This window comes from Orbicella franksi, chromosome 6 (genome assembly GCF_964199315.1).
Source record: "Orbicella franksi chromosome 6, jaOrbFran1.1, whole genome shotgun sequence".
Taxonomy (NCBI): domain Eukaryota; kingdom Metazoa; phylum Cnidaria; class Anthozoa; order Scleractinia; family Merulinidae; genus Orbicella; species Orbicella franksi.
In genome coordinates this window covers 18,839,902-18,867,550 of record NC_138150.1, presented here as the reverse complement: position 1 = coordinate 18,867,550, position 27,649 = coordinate 18,839,902, and the positions used below count along the sequence as shown (strand labels likewise).

Genomic DNA, 27,649 nt, shown 5'->3' with positions numbered 1-27,649 from the left:
AGAGTTACGTGTCTTACTGTAGACCGCAGAGATCTCTCCTAAAAAAAAAAATAGATCTGCAGTGGAAATGTTTATTATAACATAACTAAAGCAAAGCGCGCGCTCTGATTGGTTAATTTAGCATCTACTATTTGCCCATGGGTGTACGCTGCTGACGTGTGTGCTAATGTTTACAAAGTAAATCTTTTGACAGACATTGTTTCCAAAGTAATGGCCGACGTTCTTCTGCCAGAAATGCGAAACTGTCTTCACAGTTGTCTGAAGATGAAACTTTATCGAGCTACTGGTGTGCAGTCGGTTGTCATGAATGAATTTTCGCGCTCTTGTTTTCTCTTGTCATGCAAGACTACATGAACATTTTTTTGTGATGTAGCTCAATAAAAGGACTTCTGTTGTTCCAATGTCTCAATGTTATGTTATAAAACAAATGGTAAACGCCATAGCGAGCACTATTGAGTTATGGATGCACTTGGGAGGTTTGCCAAGCACTCAAGAAGCTAGAGTCGCACTCGGCTATCGCCTCGTGCGACTCTTACGCTTCTTTCGTGCTTAGCAACCTCCCGCGTGCATCCATAACTCAATAGTGCACGCTATGGCGTTTACCATTTGTTAATTATACGGTGTTTATTCGATTAAAACGCGTGTTTGTCTCTTGTCCCTTCATTGACGTCACTCCTGTTGAGTTTTTATGATCCCATAAGGCCAAGCAAGTAGTGGGAATGCTTGGTAACCGCGCAATACTTATCAAACCGTAATGGCGTCGAAGAGCGCCAAATTTTGTTGTCAACAACAAGAAAATTGTTGTGTGACCCAGTGAGTGGTTTTTGATTCTTCCAGTTCATTTGTAGAATCACGGTAATGATGCTGTGCGAAGAACAATATGTTTTATGAAACCTTGGGTTTATAAGAATATTTTACCGGTTGAGTAAAGGACGAAAAAAATGTCTGCTAAAAATAAGAAATTTGAACGAGGATCGGTCACTTCTGGCTCGTCTGAAAACTTGTCGGCAAAGAGACTTGGCTCAGCTAAGGTAAACAGGCCTAGTTCTGCAGATGGAAGCAAATATTCAGCGCGATCTACGGCAAGTTTGGTAAGTATTTAATTTGTCAGTACTGTGTATATTAATTCTATCATTAGTTGTATTTGAGCTTAATGTGTGTCCACATCACTAGAAGATATGGAACATTTAGAGTGTGATATTGAGCCTAATGATCGAAGTCAAAGACTATTTTAAGATTATTTTTTCAGTTAAATGGAAAACTTAATTAAAACTCTTGAAAGAACCAAGGTCAAGTCAGACTTTGGAAACCTCAATATGTATTAGAAAACACAATCTGTGGTAAATAAATGTTAGCTTTAAACTCTTTATTTGTAAGTTTTTCTTTCATAAGCCAATATCATAGTGCAGATGCGAATGCATAGCCCATGTATCCTCGAAACTTCTCTCTTACTTAAAGTTGTACAATATCTGGTTTAAATTTTTTTTTATATTAGGAATGAATACTTTTTGTGTCTAGTCAAAACATGTAATGTAACTCAGGGTATTGCTCAGTATATCAAATGGACATGTGGCAAGATTCAAGATTGTAGCCAAGATCTGACTGGGGAGCGTCCTAAATTAAATATAGAGCAATCAGACCTCACTGTTCTAGTGGTGTCTATGGACATGCTCCCCTGGAAATATTTGACAATATTGAATTGTCTTCAATTCAATACATATAACAAAGAACTCTGGACCTGACATTTCAGCCCCAGGGTGAAGAAATTTATTGATCAATATTTAAGAAGTAACAACAAGTAGATTTACACTAAAATAATATTTGCTCTTGATTTCTATGCATGACAGATGACTTGAGCTGCACCCTCGTCAATTATCACGCGATAGAAATCTTGAGCTCATAATCTAATTGTTTGATGGAAACACAAGTGGAAGTTTGAGAGAACAAGAAATGCTGTGGGAGCACAAGTCGATGGTCGAGTTTTTCCACAGCTTTTTCAAGTTCTCCTAAACTTTCACAAGTGTTTCTATTAAACAATTAGATTATGAGCTCGAGATTTCTATCACACATAGAAATCAAGAGCAAGTAATCTAATTGTTTTAGTATAAATCTGCTAGTTGCTCAAAACTTTATCTAATGCTCTTCACAGACACTTAAAAAATGTCAAGAAGCGGCCATCATTTTGTTAACAAGGGCACACTGCTATGCTACTCACTCTCTATTACAGAACAGATAGTGAGCAATGTAGCCAATCAGAGAATGGCAATCGTGATAGAACGCTAGTGGATTTATACTTAAACTCGATAGAGACAACAACAACAACAAAAAAGAACAACAAAAAAAAGAAAACAACTTGTTTACTTTGATTATCAAAATGTAAATTCTCTTTAATTGCGCCATCATTACGTCAACAGCTCATGCTAGTTCTGTGTTTCTATCAATTTATAGAAACATGATTTTTAAACAATCATCGCATATATTTTTTGGGCTAGATTCTATATCCAAACCATATAGGTATCTACAGGATGTCTGTACACTCATCTAGCTTAAAGCCTGCCAAGACTGCGCTTTCAGTATTGACCATTGCTGCCAGCTGAATTTATGCTTTATATATAAATATAATCACATTATTATTCTTGAAATAATTTTTCTTTTCCAAAACAGGTATTGGTAATGCTGACTTGACCTTTGTTCTTTAAAAAATATGGGTTGCAACATTTGAAAGAAGCATGTGCTCATTTAGAGCTGTTATAAATTTTTGCTTCCTAATGCAAAGAATACAACTTAACACATACTGAGTGTTTTGATTTCAAGTTCTCAACTTCAGTTAATCCAATATCACATTTTATACCATGCCATTGGAACTTAACAACCAATCAGAATACAGGAAAGCAGTTGCATACTTAACAGCGTTACACCCAACCTTCCCATTGGAACTGCGTGTGTGCTGTATTAATTGTGTTTTCCACTGTAATTTCTATGGCATGGTTGTATTTATTGGTCTACGCAATTGCTTGTGTATATACCAAATAAATACAAGTGATTGTGAGATGTTCCATGGTACATGTATACTTCTCAAGACCATTGCATAACCAGTACATATATATATAAATGTTTATGCATAGCCTATATTAGTCTTTGATTTGTAACTCATCAATTACTGCCAAAATCGATGACTAAACAACTGATTTGCCATTTATTACAAAACAAAACATATTATTATTTTTCCACTGTTGTCATGCTATGTTTTGGGATGTTAAGTTAAGAAATTAGTTTTTTAAGAATGAAAACTATTCAAACCATGACTCCTCTTATTTGGCTCCTTGAAACTGTTGTTCATCTGACAAAGAACCCTTGTATTTGTAAACCTCGCCAATTTGTTTGATGTTATTAATGTTATGATAGTAAAAGTTTTTTGTCTTTATTGTAGGATTCGGATGTGAGTGACTTTCTGTCAGTCACTGGAACAAGTAAAGTTCCTCAAAAATCTGGACAACATAAAAGGAGTAAGTTAATGATATGACTCTCTGTATCTGTGGAATTATAATCTGTAACTTCTAGTACTGGGGTTGTCTAGAAAGTGAATACAGTGAATACCAAGCACAGTGTAGGACAGGATAACAAGGTTCTAATACTGTTTTTCTTAAGACAAAATCTGACTGCATTAAATCACAAATGTTAGATTTTATTGTTACCATTTTGTGCTGTGATTGGTTTTCATTGTCTAACTGCTTTCTTTGTCACCGTAGCATTGTTACGCAGACTACAGGCCTGGTATTTCTGGTGGTGTTTGGTGGAATAAGTTACTCAGATCTGGTCAGGAAATTGTACAGTAGTACAGTAGCATGCATGCAATCTTAGTGTAAAACTTGTGAGCTCAAACCTTGCCAATGGCAATGGCAAAATTCATCCTATTGTCTTGTCACAACCAATTTTGTTAAGAATGGTAACTGAAAACAAAATTATACATATAGGAATGAACATCAAAATTACACATACAAGAATGAACATAAAACAACGTGCTGGAACAGACATAAAAAATTCAAGAAAATGAAGCAAAATTAGTGAAGAAAACTTACAAGGCAAATGAGAAAAGCTTTAAACAGAACAGCAAACATAAACTTGTTACTGGAGCAGAAACAGCTAAAAACCCATACTGAAGAGATAAATATTTACATGTACATGCCGACCAAATATACAATGTGCATAATACATATGAAAAATACAGAAAAAGAAAGAAAGAAAAAGTTACACTAAAACACAGAACTGTGCATTTGAATTCCTGGCACCTATAGATATCAAGAAAATTTTATTGCTATTTCAATTTCCTTTTTAATTAATTGTTTTGCAGGTGGAAGTGCAGGCTTTGTCAGGTCACGGCACAATGAGGTTCATGTATCTGGGAGTGACAGTGACAGCACAAGAACCAGCAGTAGCTCAGGAACAAGAAGAAAGACTGCAAACACAAAAAAGACTGCAACGACAAGGTAACCTTTACAGGGCTAGAGAGAGGATTTTTTTTTTATTTCAGCAGCGTGGATTAATGTTTTAGAATACTTAGGGTATATCTAGCAGACTAAGCATTGTACTATTTGTGTGAAAAATTAGTCTGTTGAACCCTTGTTGTTTCAAACCTGGTTACAGTATCTCAGACCCTCTGCTTTCTCAAACTACCCATTATCTCAAACTCAAATCCATGTTTTTTAATTAGATAAATTATACATTTTTACTTTGTACTAGTTATCAGATTTCCTAAATTGACGATTTCCCCTTGGATATGCATTTTCAGTCATTTACTATTGGCTGTCTCAAACCCCTGCCATTTTGAACATTCTTCACTTCCCTTGAGAGTTTGAAATAGCAGGGTTCTAGTACACTGTACTTCTTGTCCCTTATTTTGGTAACCAGATCTAGTAACAATATTGTTGACTGTTTGACCGAGACATACCTTTAACCTTTATGTCCTTTCCTCTTCAAATCCTCAATTACGTGTACTTCTGTTTCTGATTTTGTTCCCCTAAGTGGTTCACTTTGACAATCCACATTGACCTTCTTTACCATATGAAAATTTTGCCATGCATGTCTAGAGTCTATATAAAAAGCCAAAATTCTTCTTTGTCTTTGTCAGGTTTTCTGAGGATCATATCCCTCTTATTATGTCACAAGCCAAAGCTAGAGCTAAACCTAAACTGGCCACAACTTTTCAGGTAAGTTAATCCTCTTTGGCTGAGTAGTTCGAACTAAAGTTGACAAATAGATTTATGTCTCACGCTTTCTAGAGAAGCTGTTACCATCTCCAGATGGAGGACACCTAAACTCCAACTCGGGGTGAGAGGCTTAGGCAGTTGGGGGTTGGGGGTGAAAATTGTCCTAGTCAGTAACTTAATACTGCAGAAATCAGAATTAGTTGTTGTCCTGTCAGGCCACTAGATGTTTTGCTTTTTTTAATTCAGCGACATACCAATGCTGCCAAGGCCAGCCCTGGCGCTCTGCCAGACAGACCATCAGCATCATCCCAGAATAACTTACAGCCTGACGAGGTTGATGAGTGGTGGCTGTCAGTTGCTGATCCTGCACCAGTCCCTCCATTGTTTCTGCAGTCCCCTACAGAATTGAACAAGGAAAATGACTGGTGGCCTGGTTTGAACAAGACAAGCAATCACGTGGGTGAGGATTTTCTGTTGGGTGATGTCAGTAATGCCCGGCCTGTCACGAACAATTTTGATCAAAGTGATCCTGACTTTGACATGCTTGAAGGAAACTCCAGAATCAAACCTGACAAGTCAACTACAAGAAGGGAAGACATACCTAAACTATTTCTTGATGATCTTCTGGAAGATGAGGGTGACAGCAGGCGTAAGAAGGCTGCTGTGAGCATTCAGCGCTGGTTCCGTGGATGGAAAACCAGGAAGCAGCTTAGTGGACAGAATGCTGTCAAGGAATTGTTAAGTCAAAAGAAAATGGAAAAGGAGAAAGAGATGTTCGGTGACCATACAAGCATGCAAACTGAGGTACATTTATAAGTACATGTAGTTTGTTTATTAATAAATGTAATTTTCCTGGCAGAGTTAGTCCTGGAAAGAGCTGTTTAATGTTGGTGACTGACGAATCAACAACCTGACTGAAAGTCATCTTTGGAGACAAGTGTGAAGGTTGTTGAAACATCAGTGCTCCTGATACTTCTGGCCATGGGTTTGACAAACAAGAGGAAGATTTGTATTAAAGTTAGCAGGTTTACCCCAGTTCTCATAACTTCAACAGGGTGGTACATGGAGGCAGTATCCACTGCAGGGTTCCATAGTCAAACTCTTTTCGTTTGACGCAAACTCTGTGATGTTACAGCAACATTTTGTTAACTCAAATTGAAAGTTGTCCGTTCCTTTGAACAAATTTCAAACATTGTGTCACAACAGTGCAGAGCTCCCTTTAAGGGAACATCCAGTTGGACTGTAAGGCAAGACAAGATTGATACACCAAAAAAGAACTACATGTAGTTTCTGGTTTCAGACTTTCAACAAACTAATTTCGTGAACAGTGCATTCTCTGAATGTATATTTGTGAGTCCACTGGACAATCCAGAGGATTGAGAATAAAGCCGATCAAGGACTAAATCTAAGTATGGGTAAATTTTCTTTAGCATCTCCAACTTGTTGATAATTTGTGGTTTATGAAACTAGCTTACTTTTGAAGCTCATAATGAAGTTTGTTCACATGTTCTTCTGTGTCATTACTCCTATTTAATGTTTAATTCACAGGAAGAACTTAAAGATCAAAAGGAAGATGAAAAGAGAAAAAGACGTGAGGAGAAAGCAAGACTAGCAAGACAAGCTGCTATACAGGAACTACAGAAAAAGAGAGAAGAAAAACGACATGAGAACCAAAGAAAGGCAGAAGAAGAATTGGTACAGTTTTGTTGTTTTGCTTGCCTGGGTAAACAGAAGTGTCTCTTTACATGCTTCTAAGTTATTTCTTTCGGGAAAGACATGTTAGATTTGACATAAGAGAAGTCCAGAGACATAGTTGATGAAACTACATTAATATGAACACCGTCTCTGATTGGTTGTTGTTAACTTGTAAAAATTCTAAGCATACCATATTGGCCAGTCACTAACACAAGGAGTTACATGTACATGTCAGAGGTGAATTCAGTTATTCCTGTTGTGCAGGAGGACCTGAGCATATGAGGGTAGAAGTCTGTTTACTGACAGGTTCTTGTCTGTGGAAAGTTTAACATATAGATAATCTTATGTCATGCTAATTGTATATCTTGAGAGGAGATCCATGTCATGTTACGTGTAGTGTTAATCAAAGGAAAGCTAGCGATGAAATAATAAGGTTGCAATTTGAGAGACTGCTGATGTAAGTACCACTTTTCAAGAATCAGTCTTTCATTAATTTCATGAAACCTTTTTGGTAGGTTTTCCTCCAAGCCAGTGGAAAAGTTAGTAAAAAGAAATCAGGGAACTCTTTATCAGCGACAAAGCCAAAACCTAAGGGAAAGAAGAGCACAGGTGTTGGTGTGTCTAGCAGTGCTGTAAAAAATAACGAGGCAGTAAGTTCTATTGAAACAGCAGCAAGACCTGGGACAGCCAGTAGTGTTGGAAGGAAGGTTGATGAACTATTCCAGGTGAGTTACACCTAGAACTTCCATATGAGACTCCTGTAGGAAGCTTCCTGTGAGTGGTAACTACAGAGGTCAACATGCAGATGCAATGTACCTTCAATAAGGAGGCACCTTGTACAAATGGATGAGTAACACCTGCATTAAGTGGCCACCTTCTTGTAAAGCTGTCACCTTCCATAAGGAGTTGCTCTCAATAAGTGAAGATATATTAACAACCATATGTGATACTGACATTTTAGCATTAGGCCCATAAACATAAACAGCCTGCCACCTCCCATTTGCACTCACCTACTGCAAGTGGCAATGTTACCATGTTACCATAAACCCGTTGCACATGCAGATGCTTTCCTGAAGTTAATGCCTCCTAATATTTACTTATAAGTACGGTATATACATAAGACCTACACTGTAGTGGTTGCCACACGACTGTATGACCATCGTTTATACATTTGGTACATTTAAAACATTTTCAACTGATTGTGTTAACCCACAATAACACTACCTGCAGTTATGTTTTGCTTTTTACTCTCAGGAATCTCGAGAATCACAAGTGAGTGCTGCTGCCTCTGCTGCTGATGAGCAAGCCACAGGACCTCTCTTCTCTGATCGCACAGATGACACAGATAAAACAGTAACAAGGTACAGTGTACATCCCATGAGTAGACAAATGCTCTGCTGGGAATAATTTCCAAATGTTTGAATACATGTACTTCCAAGATGGTTTCCTATTTTGAAGCTACTTGAATGCATTTCTTCAGCTCCCAGGTTGGTGGAGAAAGTAAGACAACCTTTGATGATCTCCTTGAGTCCCTCAAACAACTGGAGGAAGAACCACCAAGTCTACTACCCATGGAGGAGAACAGTGCACCTAAATTTGGTGGATGGGGTATGAGCCCTTAAAATGTATTCATGCAATAGGCTTGGCCTGTATTTTCTGGGTAGCATCCATTGTAGTCTTCTTACTAATGGTTAGATTTTCAGACTCAAGATTTTGCACAATGTTTTGTTGCTGCTGAGCAAGTTACATTACCCATACAGCGCATACCCTCTCTCCACTCCAGGATCTAAGAGTATATTAAATGATTGCTTTATAGCTAGAAACTCCTATTAGGGTTATGATGGCAATATTATAAGCTGTAGTCAATGGATAACATCCTTCCAAGTTGAAGAAATGACACATGTTTTGAGAACTGGAGTTCCATACCATCTGCATCATTATCGGTGTCTGATGTTTCCACTAATAACAGTTCACATACTTGTATTGACATGTAGGTGATTAAGGCTTACATGTATGCACTTTTTTAACCTTCTTGGAATTCTTTATGTTTGTAGGGCAAGATTTTGAAGGTGGTGATCAAGACAAGGTAAGGGGTATTCATTTGATTTGATTGTGCACATTATACAGTGGAACCATGTCTTACGGTCACCTTGTTGACACGGTCACCTTGTTATTATGGCCACTTCTTTTTGTCCCGCCTAAATGCCAATACGTTTTCTTATAAGAAAAATGGCCAATGTAGTTGAACCTGTTTGTATGACTGTACAGGAATCTCAATCCTGAGGGGTTTTGTTTTTGTATTCCTCTCGTAGCCTTACCTCTCTTATGCTTCTCTGGACCAGTTGAACAAAGCCAAATTAGAGAGGTTAGTTTTCAGAACTTCATTTAACTTATTTTGTTATCTGTTTAATTAGTACTTGGACTGGCTAAGAGTTTGAGAATCTTGTTTAAATGCAGTTAAATGCAATTTAACATAGTTAGAACAAGGAGCACTTGTCAAGCACCTTTGCAGTCATACACACGTGCAAGGACTCTGTATGCTCCGTTGTAGCCCAGTTTGCTGTTGTGAACTTTACAGCATTTCTAATTCATGTCTTGCTCTCACTGCAGTCAAGGCCAGTCAGGTGCTGCTCTATCAGCTGAAAAACTAAGGTATTGTCTGTCATGCATGCACGCTTCATGTTGACTTCAGGAAATAAAAATAAAGTATTGTGATAGTGAAATGAATAAGTCAGTCAAATCTAAGACGAAATGTAGTTAATGATGTTAAAATTGTGTTACAAATACATCCAAACCAAAGAGTGTCTATTTCATATTCCTAAAATGTTATTTTTTGAACTTGGCTTTTCACTTATACCGACTGTGAAGTTAATAATGCAGTTATTACATACTATACCAATCCTGTTACTAGCCTTCACAAAGAAATATTTACAATCAGGTAGTTGTCGCCACTTAATTTCAGTGTGTTCATCTTTCTAAGACGATTTTGCAGTTCAAGGTGTATGGCTGTTTGCCTGGCGTGTGTTCCATGCACAGAATATGATTTCTTTTCATTTTTAGGAGTATTTTGACATTCTTGGATGAAGTGGAGAAGGCCGAAGACGATGTTGTCAGCGAGATAGGTCAGGTAAGTCCCAGCTAATACATTAGCAAGTTTCTTAAATTTCCATCCTTGGCCCAGTCTTTTAAACAGTGCTTTGTGCCTTCTCTGCCTGCCCAAAGAATAGCAACCCACAGCTTCCTGGCCTGAGCTCGCATTACTGTGCAACAACTGAGCAAAACAAATTTATAGACAAATATGGCTATAGGCAAAAGGTGCATAGCCGCCTTTATTGAAGCATTCGGAGCAATGGTTAGTTCTTGATACATAGTTCTACCCAGTAAAGGTGAGGGCCAAGAAAATGCCAAAAGCAAATGCGCCGAAAACACATATGCTGCCCCATCCCAGGCAAGCGCAACAGAGGAAAAGATGCGCTATGCATTTCAGTCACCAATATGAACTGGATGAGGAATATTTAAAACAGTGCTTACTCTCTGACCACTTGAGGCTCAATGTGAGACATGGTTTGATACGGAGTGATGAAGAAGGCCAAGAACTTGGCTCAAAAGGAAGCTTTGTTTTTACGTTTGTTTTGCTCTTGTCAGGCGCGGGATGGTGCCATATCTCGTGGATTACCATCATCAAGCACCTCAGCGTCTGTAGCAGTTGATAGGGAGTAAGTAAAACCAAACAAATGTATCATCTACTTAGATTAAAAAAAAAAACCGATTTCTAGAGTGCAGTCACTAGAACAGGTTCTGTTTTAAGCAGGAGTTTCTGATTCGTGCTGTCCAGTCATCAAATTATATCACATATTGTGAAGATAACGTGCTAAATATGGCGGCAGGAGTACTGTAAATTTCTGTCCATTAGGCTGTGTTTCTAATTGTTAGCCTGTGTATAAGACCTTCATGTTGTGTATGACCATTTAAATGAAAGCTACTGAGCAGTAATTTCATGTGTTACACTTTACTATGCTGTAAAGGGATGGTTCTAACTTTTAGTCTGTGGATGAAAACCTAGTTTGGGACCATTCAAATGAAAGCCGTTGCAAATACTTTCATGTGGTACCGTTTATGTACGCTGTAAGACGTGTTTCTACACACTGTAACTTATACCGGCGTAAGGGGATGAAACCATAGCCTGTGTCTATCCAACTAGCGTTCATCTGTGATTTTCAATAAACTACCATTAATTCTGACTCTGATGTATTTAGTAGCTCGTGGCCTTTGGTTTGACAGGCGATTCTTTTTCTTGCTGTAGGAAGGACGAAGCCGCCCTGGAGTCGGCCGCAGCTGCAGCCTCTGACGTTACAACAGCCATGATGGCGGTGAAGATAGAATTAGAAGAGAAGAAAAGAACTAATGACTTGCTTCAGAGAGCCTTGGTTAGTAAAATCCCACAGGGAGCACTCCAAATAAAACTTTCCAGAATTTTACGGTGAAGTGCGTCTTGCAGTTCTTAATTTGTGCATTTTGAAATAGTGGCATAGAGACTCCCTGTACCAAAAAACTGTAATGTAATGTGCTGTAGTATCAAAATGGTTACTAACCGTTTTTCTAACACTAAATTACAAAATCGTTGCTTAACAACAAATTTTATCTCTTTTCCCCATTGGCTTCTTGGAGGCGAATAATTAAAATTTCTTGGACTGCCTGAAATTTTACCAAAACATTCATTCGAACGGCTGTTTCAAGTTCCAATCCCTTGTTAAATTTTAAAGGAATTCAAGCCAGAGTTGAAAACTTGAACCATTTTCAATGCAGTATGCCCTTTTCCCCTTTCATCCTATTTCATGGTCGCCTCTTTATGGGTTCGTGACATCTGTTGGGTATTCTTCTGCAAGATCAACTATTCTTGTTGGGTTTCCTGTGGTCTTGATGTGTTTATCTTTAACTTGGGCGACACGTACGTAACAAAATCTTAAGTGGAGACGCAGTGGCCTCGTGGTTAGTGCACTCGACTCCGGGAAGCAAAATCGCAAACCCTGTGACTGCAGAGCTGTTTTATGCACAGAGATTCTCCTCGTCAAGAAGTTTCAGGCGTATACTCTTCTGTCTTTAAATACCGATTAAATAAAAATGGCTTTGCGGGTCCGAAAAGTTTCCGGGCTTTTCGAGAAACAGGCCCCTGGCCAGGGATATTGTGTTGCAGTGTGTTCTTGGGCAAGACACTTTACTCGCTTCAGTGCCTTTCTCCACCCAGGAGTACAAATGGGTACCGGCGAATTTAATGCTGGGGGTAACCCTGCTATTCACTAGCATCCCATCCAGGGGGGATTAGAAATAGTAAATACTCCTAGTCGCTTCATGCTGTAGAAACCGGGATAAACTCCGGCCTGATGGGCTACTTGGCTTGTATGCAGACTTTACCTTTGAGCGACAGAGCATCTTTACGTAAATTCTTCCCTTCCCTATCAGAACCAACAGCGTGAATTCACGTTACGACAAGCCAAGGAGATGGAGAAAGACGCCAAACAGCGCCTGGCGATACAGCGACAGGAGTACGAGGCAGCGATTCAGAGACATTTGTCGTTCATTGACCAACTCATCGACGACAAAAAGGTTCTTGGCGAGAGATGCGAGGAAGTGGTGAACAAACTTAAAAGTACAGACAAGAAGTATGGAGATAAAGTCAAACAAATGGAAGAAAAGTAAGTTCGTTCGTTGGGGAGGCAAATTAAACCATTAAAATGTGAGGTTAAGAATTGCAATGAGAATTACGTCAGCCATAACTTGCTAGGAAACTATGGCTGACGTCAGGTAGTAATATATAGATCGTTTGGATTGCGTGTCGAGCCCGAAGGGTGCTTCGTGAGCCGCAACGAAATAATGAAATACATGGAAACCAAGCCGAAAATGTAAACCTATCCTAAGCGCGAAAAACATCACGTGATCTAAATGGCTTTTGTTTAGTACTTGATTGGCGAGAAACGCACCATCGTTGCCGTCTTTGATTTGTGAGAGCGCGTTGCTCGAGTTTTTTTTTTTTTTACCAATTAGGGGTCGTCAAATGTAAAAGCCGTCGGAATGGCGCTCGTTGGTGCAATGTAAAGCTTGATAATTAATTGTTCCTTTTCAGTCATCAAGTTGAATTGAAGAAACAGAAGGAAGTTATACTGGCGGCAGAGAAACTCAGACGAGAGAAATGGATAAATGATAAAACTCAGCAAATCAAGGTGAGAAGTGGAGGATACTGGCAGAAGATTAGCCGCAAGTCGCTTTATACCTGGCTTTTATGATGGTCTGTCAGTAGATTTTCGTATCAAGCGTTCTTTATGATTTAACAGGAAGTCACTGTCAAAGGATTGGAGCCTGACATCCAGAAGCTGATCGCAAAACACAAAGCGGAATTGAAGAAACTCAAATCTACCCATCAGGTATTCCAACTACTTCCGGGTAGTCAAAACGAGTGCAGTGATGGGCGAAGCACTTTAGGCCCTGAACTGTCCTTCTCTCGCTCTATACAGGGGTTAAAATCAGGAGGGAGACTCTCCTCTCGCGTCTGGGGTCAACCCAATATAGAGCGAGGAAATGAGAGTTAAGGGTGTGGACTTGGACGGGTTGGACTGAACACAATCGTGGCAAAAGTGAAAACACACACCACATAAAGGCATTTTTAGGTGTTTGTTTAAGAGCTCTGATTCGATCTCCTTTAAATTCAAAGCATTAAGTCTGTGTGATTGATTGATTGACTGATTGACTAATTAGTTGATTGATTATGTGCTTTGCGGCCTTACTGTATTTGATGATGGCAGAGGAGGCAGTTCTGTTCTTTCATTTGTTATTATATGGTATTGTGGGTTATTTGGACGGTCTTTTCCAGAAATACAATCAGTCACGTTACGCTTCAGGCCGCCAGTTTCCGAGTGTCGTAAAGTTTTGAGGATTGTTGTTATCGGCAGGTCGAAACTTTCGATTTTCCAACCACCTTGACACTTTCTCACGACTTGCGGGCGGAAGTTACCAGAAATTTAGAGCAATTTTACCAAGTAAACTCATGGTCTATAGCTAGTTATTGTTAATGATTTAATGGCAGGCGGAGTTACTTGAAGCTGATGAACGTGCAGGTAGAAGATATATTCAACAGATAGAAGAATTAAGAGATCAACTGGAAAGAGAAAAGGAAAGCGCCTGCTCGCGGGAGAGAGAACTCTCTCAACAAAGGTACATTTTGTTCTCGTAGTTTCCATTTTCACTGTTAAGGGAGCTAAGCCACGTACAAAATCGCCTTTAAATTGAAGGAAACCTGAAAATAGTAGTTTATTAAGATAGAAAAACACCAAAGAGATAGTAATAAACCATAAAAGAACAAGGATGGTGAAGGATGGAGAAGATTGACACGGATTACAAACAACAAACCTATAGAAATTATAGGCTATTAACGATGAAAAATGCATTGAGACTGCATGGTTATTGCTTATGGACTTTTATTTTTTTGCAATTTTTTTTTATTTTTTACCAAATTTTGTTAATGATATATTACAATTCCATGCCTAAAGATAAGTTACATACAATGAACTAAAATCCTGTTTATCGACTTGCTCGTGAAGAAACGCTGATGGATTTTACAAGGATTAGAATAGATAACAGCGAAACTCACAATTGGCATGCGTGAAAGAGTTTGACTGGAAGGCTAACTGTTAATATGATCAATACTTGACAAAAGCAAATTATACTATGTAAATTCTGGATTTTTGTCCTTCTCCTTCTTAGAATTCGCTTTGTTTTTGACGTTTAAAATCCCCGTTGTAATGATTGAAATGGTGTAGTCGAGAATGAGGTGAAGAGAAAGCGAGGCGAAAGAGAAGAAAAGAGAGAGAAGGTGGGAGAGGGCTACCTCACCCCCCACTGCACCCCCCCTCAGCCACGTCACTATCACCCAGTTCACCCAGTTCCTTCTCGACATTTCTAGTCGCAGTCAGACCGGCACCCTTCCAGTCGGAACCGTTTCACAGGCACAGGCTACATTTACTAGTAAGGTGCCAACTTGAACGTTTTTTTGTTTTTTTCGTTAAGATATGAGAAGCAGCTGGAGCAAGAGGAACAAGCCTTTCAGCAGCAGAGACGGCGGCTGTATGCTGAGGTGCAGGAAGAGAAGGAGAGAGTAGCACTGCAGGCTCAAAAGCAGCGGCAAGAACTGGATGAGGCACGAGCAGCCCTGGAGGTGAGTGGGTATTCTTTGGTTTCGAAATCACAAGCAACCAAAGAACACCTTGAGTATGGCCAATATGACTTTGTAAACAGACGTTAGGTCGACCATAAGCAGAGTCTACTGGTTTTGAACAATTGTTTGGCAAAAACCTTGGTTAGAAACTTTCGACTTTCGTCTGCTTTACTCCGAGAAATGAATACTGGCTTATTGTTGACAATATACTGGTCAGAATAATCTGCTAGAGACCAAGGACCTATTTAAGAAGATTCAGGAGTCAAAACTGTTTGTGGATTAATCCAAAAGAAACCAGAGTTCAACCCTAACTACTCTGACAGGTCTCGAACCTGTAAGAATACTTCTAAGAGTACAACACAACCTGTTTCCTAAGTTCAATTTTTGAATTTGGTTTGTGTTTGTCTCTTTTGTGGCAGGAGTCCCATAAGAAGTCTATTCTGGAGATGCAAACATCCCATCAAAGAGCAATCGATGATCTGGAAAGAAAACACCAGGTAAGGGAGCAAAAGATTGTACAAAAACAAAGAGTCATATATAGGACGAGTGTACTGGTATGAAGTGATATTACTGGAGTGAGGAGTAAGCCGTTAATTGAAGTAAATTTCGAATTTATTTTAATTGTAGTTGGAAATGAACGAGTTGAAGGAAAGACTGGAGATCGAGAAGCAAGGCTGGATTGAGAACTACATGAAGAAACAGGTACAAACTCCAACCATATATGGTCAATTAATTTGCCTTTTCAATTTACGCCCCGTCCACACTAAACCGGAGAGATTTGAAAACGCAGCTTTATCTCTACGGTTAGGCCTACCGTCTGCGCTAATCCGGCACGAAAACGGAACGTTTTCGGAGAAATTTGAGAACGGCGGCTTTGCGTTTTAGTGTGCACGGAAAACATTTTGGAAACAGTCAGAACTCCTTTGCAAGTGCAAAACTCCAGCCATACAACTGGGTTAGAGTTCTGTTATCACACCCACGTTACATCACCTCTCATCCTGTGAGAAGTTGTTAACCATGAAAAAATGAGTACAGCGTGACTTGGTTAGCAAAGTGGTTTCTTTTCATCTTTCAGGACGCCATGCTAATGACTAAAGAGCGGGAGTTGAAAGAAGCAGTCCGCGAGGGTCGTGATAGGGTGAGTATATTTGGTTTTTTCTTGTCTTTCACACTTGCGACAGGGCATGGCAAGCAACTTTGCGTGAAGTTTGTAAATCAGTGAATAGTGTGGTCTATTTCGAATTTCAACAGCCAACCAGGAACAAACTAAAAACACTTCATGTGCTCGATTTACGGTGCGGTGTCGTAATCTCGGCTGTTTAGGACAGGTGGTTTCCTGCTGGTGTAACATATCTGCCCTTTATTTTTCGAGGAGGTTTCTAAACTTATTGCACTCGATCCAAAAACTCTGTAACACCAGTTGTTTGCGTGTGACCTAATGGGTAAACTGGCATGAGTAACTTCGATGGTGTTGATGACTTGTTTGGTTTTTTCCACCTTACGAATTCGCGAGTAAGATGTCGACAGAACAGTAAGAATATACAGTAATGCAACTAACCGTTCACGTGACTATTGTGTTGTAAAACCTGTTGACCAGTCGGTGGTCACGTGTTTTACGGTGACTCGTAATTGGCTGAATCCACTGTGTGCAACTGCAGTGGTTGTATGATTTCAGCTGGAAATAGCTTGACGTGTTCTGTAACACTTAAAATTCTTTAGGAAATTGAAATGGTGATTTCAAGACTGGAAGAAGAGACCTCGCTGGCGAGAGAGGAATGTGAACGAGCTGCAGAGAACAGAATCAAGTAAGCAGTCTGACAGGACGGGGCTGTCTTTGCCTGGGTCCTATGCTCCACCAACAGATGGGTTGGGACAAGGGGCGGCAACCACGGAGTAAAGAGATCGGAAAGGCTGCGGGAGGCCGGAGAAGAGAGGGTGGGAAGGGAGACTTCTAGTTAGTGGGGTCCGAGTTCTTCTGACCCTTCCCTCCTCAGTAACGGTTCGCTTCCACCCACTTCAGACGAACTGTTGTGCTGTTGTTGCTTCAGGGTCATTATGAAAAGTGCTTGGTAAAGAAAATTGTCTTTTTATTGCGTTTGTAGGCGGGTGAGAGACAAATACGAATCTGAACTGAAAGAACTGGAGGAATCTGAGAGGAATATGCAGGAGAAATACAACAACATGAAGGTAAGTGCCAGATTCGGCGGCACCAGTGTTTGATTTCTCGAATAGAATCTTTCACCGCGGTTATATTGCTCTTTGTAAAACTCCTTCGTAACCGTCATGTGATTCATTCCGCAACTTCGTCTTTTCAGAAGTGAAAACATTTTGATTCTTTTGGTACACCAGTCAGTCGGTCGGCCGGTCGGTTGGTCGGCCACTCAAAGACATACAGACAATAGAGTCAATTTGAAAATATTGGACGCTATAAACGATGTACCAGCTTTGCGATAAGCATTTATGTATAGAATACAAGAAAAACTTAGGACTGGGAGTGGTATATGGAAACCCATTCATTCCATGATAGAAATTCACAATTACTGTTTATCTGTGTTCATTGCGGTATCTAGGCTCGTTTATCCGAAGTTGACGGAGAAAATGCGCGGTTAAAAAGCACGTTGAAACAGAAGGACGAAGAAGTGGAGGGAATCGACAAAGTGGCCAAAAGACTGCAGGAGGAAAGAGGAAAAGTGGCTGACATCATTCGACAGGAGTTTGCTGACAGGTATGCAACTTTACGTGACCGATCAGCATCGAATGTCTTCTTGCAGAAAAATTGGCTGGGAAAAAAAAATTGGCTGGGGGTGTCCGGCCCGCTTCCTAAAACTCTTACGCCATTTAGAACAAAATCTGCGATTTTCCCTACCCTTCAGACCTGCCATTTAATTAGTTACCTAGTTCTGAACGATGCTAAAGGCATTGTGAATTGCTTTTGTTCATGGTCTTATCGATAATGATGAAAAAGCAACCTCTTCTAATAAACATACCCTCTGTGATGTGCTAGAGTGGTTACTACGATTATCGGTTGACTAAGGCACGGCGAAAGTTTTGTCACAAGGTTTCAACGTGAAAATCGTGTTGTTGTCGCGGGCAACTGGCTCCTTTTCCAGCGGCAACTTGCCGGTCTTTGACGTCATCGGCAGCAAAGCGCGCGAAATTGTAGGCGACGCGACAGGCGACGCACGTCTGTTGATATTGTTACCAATGGAAACGAGGTAAGTTGCCCGTGACAACAGCGCAATTTTAAGGCCAAAAGTGCGTCACTAAACTTCCGTCACGCCTTGCTCAACTAATAATCGTAGTACTTTGGTTTTGGTGTTACAACACTCAATTATCAACCGCTCAAAGGTGGACACATCTCAAAGGCAGACAGCTAGAACCGTTACTCAGGATGTCCGCCTTAGAAATAGTCCACTGTGTGTGTTTTTCTTTTATTATTATTATTTGTCTCGTTACATCAGGCTTGTGACAACTGATGAAGACAACAAACGTCTGAAAACTGAACTGAGTGAAATGAAGGCTCGACACAGACTGGAAATAGAACGGGTCACTAGAGAGAAGGAGCAGGAGATGGATGAAGTGCATAAGAGGTTTGTGAGGGATGATTTGTTAGTTTGAAATCACAGTAGTTCAGTTTTGTTGGTCATTATGGGAGGTGTGATGGCCTAATGGTTAGTGTGTTGTGACCTGGGTTTATCAACTGTTATTCAATTCGATTTCTACGCCCAAGACTATGGAGCAAACTAACAAATAAAGAAAGATCGGCGATAAATCTCAAGCAGTTTAAGACCCACGTACGGAGGCTAGATCTAGACAACATCCTAGATGGATGTAGTGGCTGCCATCTTTGTAACTCATAATTTTAATTTCTCTTATAAGACTTTTCTGTATATTATTTTTAGATAGTTCTAGTTAGGTGTCCCATTTTAGCAGGGGGGATTCTCCACTGCTAGATGTAGTTAACACAATGTCCTCAGCCAGGGCTCGAACCCGGACCCCTCGATCCGGTGACGCGCGCATTAACCATGAGGCCATCGCGCCTCCAGAAAATACTTGGTGCAATGTGACAAAAATTCCGGGTAAAAGTCAGTGTGTTTGTTTGTTTGTTTGTTTGTATGTTTGTTTGTTTGATACACCTGCTAGCAACCGTTAATGTATTTGTTTGTTCTTTAGGGTGAAGCAGGCCATCGCCAAAAAGGAGGAAACAATGAAAACTTTACGAGAACAACACCAGGCGAGAGAATCCATCATATCGTTTCGTTGCTATCAACTTAATTTGATTTAATTTAATTTAAATTAATCCATTTTCACTGCACAAATTATAAGCCATAAGAAAACATACCAGCAATAAATTATATAATACAAAAGAAAAAGAAAAAGAAGAAAAGCAGCGAGGAAGGACTAAAAGGGAACATTGGAACCATATGTGCTAGTCTAAGCAAAATATATAACAACAAAACAAAGAAAAAAGCTGTTTAAATACAGAGTCAATTTAACATGAAAGGGCTACTATTACGCCCAGCCGGTAACATTTGGGTGGTCAGGATCAAAGTTCTTGCAGTTATAAAAGTCTCTGCATTGTCTCTCGGAGCATGACAGGTTAAGATTATCAGTACTAAGCCCTTCGGGTAGGTTATTCCATAATAATGAATTTTATTTTAGAAAAGTGCCCTTACAAAGGTCAGTTCTTGTTACCAACATGGGTCATCTCCATGTAGTCCCCATGGAGTTACAGGCATCATTCGACTCCCATGCTAGCGCTTGTTAGATGTATTCAAGTTAACGGTCAGCTTTTCATAAATAGTGTCGTTTGCTTTGTTTTGAAATTCGCTCGTTTTCTGTTTTTGCACAGGCGGCCATGAAGCGAGCGGAACATTTGGAATTTTTACTCCAAGAGCAAAGAAAGAAGTTACTGTCTTGAAGCAACAGCGACGGCTGATTGCAACACTCCTCCGGTTTCCATGACAGTCGGAAGCCCTTCGTCCAGTCGTTAGCCTGCGAACGTCTCCGAAGTGTTGGCGAGTTTATCCGATGTCAGTATACGACATAGAGGCAGTCACCTGGCTTGTGTAAATGAATTAACAATCCCTGTCATTACTACCGTCGCCTCGTCAATCAGATTGTGGACATTGTTCGTATTCACAGACCATAAAGCACTGTAAAATATTCGGAGAGAAATTAAACAAAGATGGATTAAGCATCAAGAAGACAATTCTGTCCATCGGTTTGTTCGGCGTCTGTTCCGTTCAGTAACACAATAATTTTGGTCGAGGTAGAATAAGACGCCAAGAGAACAACCTTATTCATTGGTCTGTTTTTGAGTGCCAGTGTTTTTTAACCAACCTCTATTCATATATTTATAATACAATCTCCATTTCGGTGATGACAAAAATAAACACAGGATTTTTGAACCGTTTATATGAAGTTAAAAATTATTAGATTACTGTAGTTGGGTTATTCAGTCAAGTCGTCTTTCAAGTCTGGAATCTTCACATCAAACCCACGTATTCCGACTTTCTGGTGGTGCAAATTTTAATTGAGGGTGATTTCTTTCTTAACGCCCACAAAAAGTTTAGGAAGTGGCTAGTGTGGCATTGTGAAGAATTCGCCAGGAAAACAACACATCCAAATTTCCTTTTACGCAGTTCCTTTGACGTATTTCGTCAACAATGTGCACAGTTCTTGACAGGTTACCAACATCGACAAGAAGCACGTACATGCAAGACACCAGTTTTAAATCTTAAAGTGCCTTAAACAGGCGGTCTTAACGTTTAAGAACGCTGAAAGAAGTGAGTGTTCCTGGGTATGAAACAACCTCGTTCCCAAGGTCTCGGGAAGATGAGAGACCCTGGGAACGAGGTTGGCGATGAAACTGTTGCCCGGCAGAAGATCACGTGATCAATTACGTTATTACTGTTTACGACAGGTGCGCGATTACAAAAATATCCACCTGCAGAAATAAATTCAAAGCCGTCTGAAAAACATTAATTACAGAGACAAAATACACCCTTTGTCTCTTGTCGAACTTAGTGGCCATTTTAATGGAAAGGAAACAGGAACCTTTTGCTTGCGGATTGATGAAGCCAGTCAGAGGAAATTCTCCAAATGCGTCCATTTTTTAAACGTTATTTTAAGTCTATTTTAGAGCCAAGCAAAACAAGGGAATTTTTGTGTTTTCATATGACAGCTATTACACTATTTTCATTGTAATCTTACCTTAGACAAAAGCATTTGAACTATATTGTAACCTAATCGTTTGCTTATTCTTGAATATAATTTTTTCCATAAGAACCCCATTTAGAGGAAACTAGACTTCTATTTCCTGTTTTCTGTCCTTACATTTTTATTCAAAGGTCGCTTTTGAAAAACAAACGGACTAGAGTATCCATAAAGTCGCATGCACAGTCGGCAAAGACATTTACAGCACGACCTCAAATCGTTCTCTAATACATTAGTTTTGATTCGCGGAATTTAACGCTCCGAAATGTCGTTAAGTCTGTCAGTCACGATCACCGAGACGACCATCCTCAGTTTCATTTGTTTAGTGGCTCTAATCGGTAACTTGAGCTTATACATCATCGTTTACAAGAACAAAGATCTTCAAACCATCGCCAACTTGTACATTCTAAACCTGGCCGCGGCAGACATCATGGTGTCAGTTCTAAGCATTTCGTTCACTGTAGTGACGGTCATTACAGGACGCTGGCTGTTCGGTGACACAGCTTGTGTGGCGCTCGGCTTTTTCACGATTTTATCCTTCATTGCGTCTGTGATGTCTCTTGGTATGATCGCTATCAACCGATATTTTTACATCGTCAAGTGGAACACTTACAAAAAGACTTTCTCGAAGAAGAAAAGTTTGCTCTACGCTGCTGCAGTGTGGGTACTGTCGGTATCTTTGGCTTCTCCTCCGCTTTTCGGCTGGGCAGAATACCGCTTCATTCCTGGAAAATCCTACTGTTTTGTTTACTGGCCTTCAGATGTGTACTTCATGTATTTCATGATCGCAGTGTGCTTTTTCGGGCCCCTTTCCGCGATCGCTTTTTCATATTACAACATTTTGACGTTCACAAAGAACTTGAAAAGGCGAATTGCGGTTTCAAGGAATAACCTCGCACCGCCGCCTCAACTCGAAGCGCCTTTAGCAGGAAAGGAAACCCAAAACAGCAACCATCCAGATAACAAACTAGACCGCGACATGGCTGACTCGGAAAGACCACAGGTGAACCGACTAAGCCATTGCAAACTGGATTTGAAATCGAAATCCGAAGAGTTTCAACTAACACCGGAAGAAACTAAGATGACAAACACAGTTCTTCTCGTAGTGGCGCTGTTTGTCATTTGTTGGGCTCCATTTGCTATAACCATGTTTTTCGATGTGTATTATCCCAGACCCTTACCTCGCGTCGTCGATATCGCAGCCTTGCTTCTCGGTTATCTGAACAGTATGTGCAATCCTATTCTGTATGGATTGCGTAACTCAGCTTTCAAACAGGGATTTCTGGATCTGTATTCAAGATTTCTACCCGAACGGTACAGACCTAACAAGTAACACTTCTAGAAGCCTCTCGATCCGTGCAAGCTGTGCGAGTGAATTATGAGATAACCTCTTTGTAAAGTACGTACTGTTGTTATGTTTCTATCGTTAAGCTTGTTTTGAAAATGACTTTTGTTTTCAATGTAGAAACCCCGGTAGAAACGTCTAAACTGCTCGATATGAGATTACATTCTTTTTTTGCCATAAGAATATATTGGCGAAATTTTAAGAATGTTTTAGGAATGAACCCGAGGCTGAGATTTTGAAAAGAATACAATTCTGCGTGTTGAAAATTTTAAAAACATATATTTCTAACTAATCCGTATACATACAATTCTTCGTTTGTCTAAACGGCAAAACTAGCCCCCCCCCCCCCCCCAAAAAAAAAAAACAACTAAAACAACACTAGCCGTTTGTTCGATTTTAATAGAGAGGTTAAGCACGACGTTAACGGCAGACGGCAAACGGCAAAGATAACTCCTGATTTTGAGTTCTTTTCTTTTAATCCGTAAATAAAGCACACAAAAATGGAATAACTTCTCCTACTATTCATTGCAAATACAAATAATTTCACTCTACTGTACACACAACTGAAGGGAGACGGCAAAAGTTTCGTTTTTGCCGTTTGCCGCAAACGTCATGCTTAACCTCTCTAATAACATTTCTTCAGGACGTTATGTGCGTCATGTCAAGCTTTATAGCCTGCAGTTTGGGTCCAAATGACTTCAACACCAACAAAGTCAGTAAAACAGAAATGTCACACGCTCTAATCTAGTAATATTCACAAGAATATTGGCAGCCTGAAATCGACAGGAAAATAAGAATATTCAACCTGGGCCGGAAAAACAATATCCTTTTTAAAAGAAGAGTATATTAAACACATTAGAAAGTGACCGTAACGTAACCTTTCTCTTCGCTTTCTGTAATTTTTCGATTAAGAATTCCATGTTAATCTAGGCACGTTGCTGAGGTGGAACGGCAATAAAGGAGTTTAAACGAACAGCACCAACGCATTGTTTGATCTAAAAAGTCATGACTCGCCTAACCTTTTTTATATTTTTCTAATAGACTTTTTCAGATTTGCAGCGCGATAAACATAAATAATTTCGCCTTTTTAGACCCGACGCACGGTTTGTACTCGAAAAGAAATGAGAAACTTATGGGGTGGACCTTTGAGGGTTTGAGTGGGGGTGGGGATGTGATCTGGTACGGGCACAGTTTTGTCTTTTTTTCTTAACCATTTCATGCCGGCACTGACGGAGAAAACATTTCTTCGGGGCGTGTTTATTTGATATTTTCCTGCACTGATGTAACATGCTTTTTTCGGCTGCCCGAATGTGCGTGAATTTTTTCTTTCGGCAGTAGTCGTGTGCATTTACTTATTTATTTATTTATTTATTTATTTATTTGGGAACAATTACGCTTGATGGAAGGGTTCGGAAACGACTTCTAGTCACGCGAAACCGGCTTCAAATTTCTGACGCTCGTCGAAAGCAAAACAAATCAATTTGAAATCGTTAAGTCGTTAGCACGTTTTGATGCACAATTTAAAGTAAAAGGGAGTTTTTTAAACTTTTACTTGCTATAAAAGTTTAAAATACTTTGCGATAAATCACGAAACATTATGGCAACAAAAACAGCTTTAAATTTTAGCGGGCCACACGCCCGCTAACTTGACAAACCGCAGCGCGCGTAGTAACTGAGAGATGTAATAAAACTATTTTGTACCATGCCGTAGACGAAACAGTGAACGACCTGGTCCACTGCATGTTCACAATGGTCTGCAATCAGTATTCGTTGCTTACTATAGCTTGGGCATAAAAAAAGTGATTGTAATAGCGAGGGAGCTGTATAGCTCGCAGTTCTAATATCCGAACTGAGACAACTCCTTCAAAACCTAAACACGCTATCCAGTCAGATTGTAAACTTTATTACATTTTGGTCTTTGTTGCCTTACATGTTCCATCATCGATAAAAAACGGCTTTATAGACAACTTCAAAGTACTCTTGCTTTGTTCAGTATGAATCAGCCACTTTGTGGTGATTTTGACACGAGAAAAAAACTGACATGAAATAGTAGCATTGCTCTGTACTCAGTCTATCTTGACCTAACATAAAGGGCTGATTATTTAACAAACGCTTGGTCAGACCTGGTTTATATTGTAGCTAAATTCGGGTTGAGATGAGGGTGATGTTACATGTAAGTCGAGACTGCTATCTTATACAGCACTGATGAGCTTCATCTCACGTAGCCTGCGGTTAGACCAAACGCTACAGTGCTAGTAACCAGCCTTATCAGTTTTGTTTCACAATCACTCCTAAAATTAAAAATCGGTCTAGGATTGACTAAAAATCACATTGCGTAATCTTGGCCATGTGAATGTCAAAATCACTGCAAGTATTTTAAACACTTGACTATTTATATTACAAAATATATATACATGACTGTCCTGCTTGTTATAAAGGATAACTACAACGAAAACCTACTCACAACAAAATCGTTTCTTGAGTGAGCATGTAACAGTTCGATTTGACGGAGTTTACTTCTTGGAAGCAGCTCCTTTCTTTGCCTTTTTAGGTGACTTCTTGGCTTTCACGACCTTGGGCTTTTTCGGCGAGGCAGCCTTTGATTTTTTCGAGCTCTTCTCCTTAGTTACCTTTGGCTTGGCGGTTTTAGCGGGTTTTGAAGGCTTGGCTGTTTTGGCGGGCTTTTCGGGCGCTGGTGCCGGTGCCACTGGCGGCGTTTCCGCTGGCAAAGTAGCAGGCACGGCCGATTTGGCAGGCTTAGTTGAAACCTTTTTCTTCGAGGGCCCTTTCTTGGCAGCACTTTTCTTCACCGGCGCCTTTTTCTTCGCTGGTGCCTTCTTCGCGGCCGGTTTTGCAGGCTTTACCGGAGCAGGTTTAATCTTGAAAGATCCAGCCGCCCCCTTGCCCTTGTTGTGAGCCAGTGGACCGTTTGCACCGGAACCCCGCTTGAGGGCTTGTTTCAGCATTGCGTTGTGGTGATTGTTCTCGGTCAGGTTGTACTCCTTCACAATGTACTTATTGATGGCCTGTCGAGACGAGCCGCTTTTGTCAGCAAGTGCTTTGATTGCATTCACTATCATGTCGATGTATTTTGGATGGGAGGCGGGGGCCTTAGCGGGCTTAGCTTTTGCAGAAGACATTTCTATTTTAGTTTCTTCGCGTCGACTTTAGCAGACCCAATTCGCGTTGCGTGAGAGAAGCGTTTAGGCCGCGAAACTCGTGACGTTTGTTTTCAACACGTTATGCGGACCTCCGAGGAAACAACCACAACGAAAGGGTTCGAGGTTGAAGTGACTTCCATTTTGTGCTTGTTTCATATTTTGTCTTTCATCAAAATACATCATTGACCGCGCAAAAACTTATTTTTCATCCATGTATGGAAAGTAAATTTACTGGATAACTGATCAAAGTACCATTAAAGATTTTGCAATCCGTAGTGAATGAAAATAAGGACAAAACAGTGTTTTTCAGGTCTGAAATTCTACTCGCATTTGTTGAAAATACCGATTTCTTTTACTTTTCACCCAACGAGTCCGTTTTGTTTCGACTTTGAATAAAAGATCATTATTTTGTGATGTCAGCCGTGTTAAGTTTCAGAGAGAATCCGACAGCAGAAAAGAGATATTCTACATTTTCGACAGGGCTACAAACACAACGAGCCAAGAAATCGTCACAACTGCGTTGTTTACGCGCGAGGCTCTAAATTAAACATTCAAATCACTATTCTGCGGTTAAAACTGGCACTATACGAATATGACAGGACCTCTTTACTTCGAAACTCTTTTCACACTTCCTCTTGAATAAAATAGCTCAATAGGACCGTTAAAGCTACGGCAAAAAAAAAAGACATCCGAAAATGTCGCTACGGTACGTGATCAAATATCTAAATGCAAATTTATCTTATGGCGTCGCTTCCCTTAAGTGAGTCTTGTTTTCGAATATCTCTTGAATTTTCCGCCCAAAGCTATCGCTAAAGATCGCTTATCACCCATGACGAAGGATGTCCGGTGTTTGCAACAAACAAATCATATAAATGTAATCTGTATGAGTTGAATAGTTTTTAAGCTTGCACGCACGATATTTCATTGTACACGACTGTGCATTATAAACAGCTTGTCAGCAAATTTCAAATGCTAATGTCGAAGTGCCGTTGAACATCTTTCATAGTGAAAATCAAACCAAACTGCTGTTTCCAACTCCCAAAGAAAAATCTTTTTATTGCCCAAAATATTACAAATCTTCAGTTTTATGACATTTTTAAGGTTCAAGCGAAGCAGTTGATAATGGACCAAATCCAGTTTTAACGTTGTTTGCTTAGCTAACCCGTCCTCTTATGACGCATAGTTTGTTTGTCGTTTTGTTCCAGCGTTTCAGTCTTCTGTTAGCTGTGTTCTTATTATTGTTTTGATGCCCAAAGAACCTCAGAATTCCCTTAGAAAAAGGTGGTGGGCTGGTGGCAGCGGCTTGGCTCACAGCCGCATGAAAGAAGGGTTATTCCACACTTTACTATGGAACATCACGAGCGAAAGTCGTACAGTCAGTACAGTGATACATTATATTCTCTTATGACAACAAAGGAAAATAAACTGTACGGACACTTGCTTAAAGAAGTAACACAATGTCACTGCTTCGACGTAAACCGATGGCAAAAAAACGCTTCGGTTTGCACCTCAGTTTCCCCATGCGTGGTTTTGTTGCCAGCAATTAATTCGGCGAACATATGGCCCAGATAAACGAAGAAAGTGTTCGGCAGTGTAATTTCACCGATCACAGTAGTAGAATGGATAGTTTTCTTGCTTGTGTATCGATTCCAGTCATTACAGCTACGAGCTCCACGAATGTTTTTAAATAAATAAGTACCAGACCTTTTGTAAGTGTAAATGCAGGCTATGTTTCCTGCTAACAAGCTTAATAACCTTTGTTCCTCTTCCACACTTCGCAGGTGAAATTTGAAAACGCAGCCTTATTTCTACATTA

At 40.0% G+C, this 27,649-nt stretch overlaps 3 protein-coding genes across 3 annotated transcripts; 2 read left to right on the top strand and 1 right to left on the bottom strand.

Annotated features, from left to right (window-relative positions):
- Positions 1 to 793: 793 nt before the first annotated feature.
- On the top strand, positions 794 to 20,509 carry LOC145489049 (centrosomal protein of 131 kDa-like). Its single transcript, XM_081467946.1, has 29 exons — positions 794 to 1,091; positions 3,431 to 3,506; positions 4,352 to 4,487; positions 5,129 to 5,207; positions 5,454 to 6,011; positions 6,756 to 6,902; positions 7,418 to 7,627; positions 8,157 to 8,263; positions 8,383 to 8,510; positions 8,957 to 8,988; positions 9,215 to 9,267; positions 9,513 to 9,554; positions 9,963 to 10,029; positions 10,548 to 10,618; positions 11,206 to 11,329; positions 12,363 to 12,595; positions 13,024 to 13,120; positions 13,232 to 13,321; positions 13,981 to 14,108; positions 14,961 to 15,108; positions 15,528 to 15,605; positions 15,736 to 15,810; positions 16,184 to 16,246; positions 16,828 to 16,913; positions 17,211 to 17,295; positions 17,679 to 17,833; positions 18,570 to 18,698; positions 19,282 to 19,342; positions 19,961 to 20,509. The coding sequence occupies exons 1-29, from the start codon at positions 942 to 944 to the stop codon at positions 20,027 to 20,029; spliced, it is 3,477 nt and encodes a 1,158-aa protein (XP_081324072.1). The 5' UTR covers positions 794 to 941; the 3' UTR covers positions 20,030 to 20,509.
- Positions 20,510 to 20,554: 45 nt separating this feature from the next.
- LOC145489051 (melatonin receptor type 1A-like) lies at positions 20,555 to 22,963 on the top strand. Its single transcript, XM_081467947.1, has one exon. The coding sequence runs from the start codon at positions 21,593 to 21,595 to the stop codon at positions 22,658 to 22,660; it is 1,068 nt and encodes a 355-aa protein (XP_081324073.1). The 5' UTR covers positions 20,555 to 21,592; the 3' UTR covers positions 22,661 to 22,963.
- A 948-nt stretch (positions 22,964 to 23,911) lies between these two features.
- LOC145490906 (uncharacterized) lies at positions 23,912 to 25,932 on the bottom strand. The gene has a single exon (XM_081470024.1). It carries the CDS (start codon positions 25,810 to 25,812, stop codon positions 25,186 to 25,188), a length of 627 nt encoding a protein of 208 aa, XP_081326150.1. The 5' UTR covers positions 25,813 to 25,932; the 3' UTR covers positions 23,912 to 25,185.
- Between the last annotated feature and the right edge of the window lie 1,717 nt (positions 25,933 to 27,649).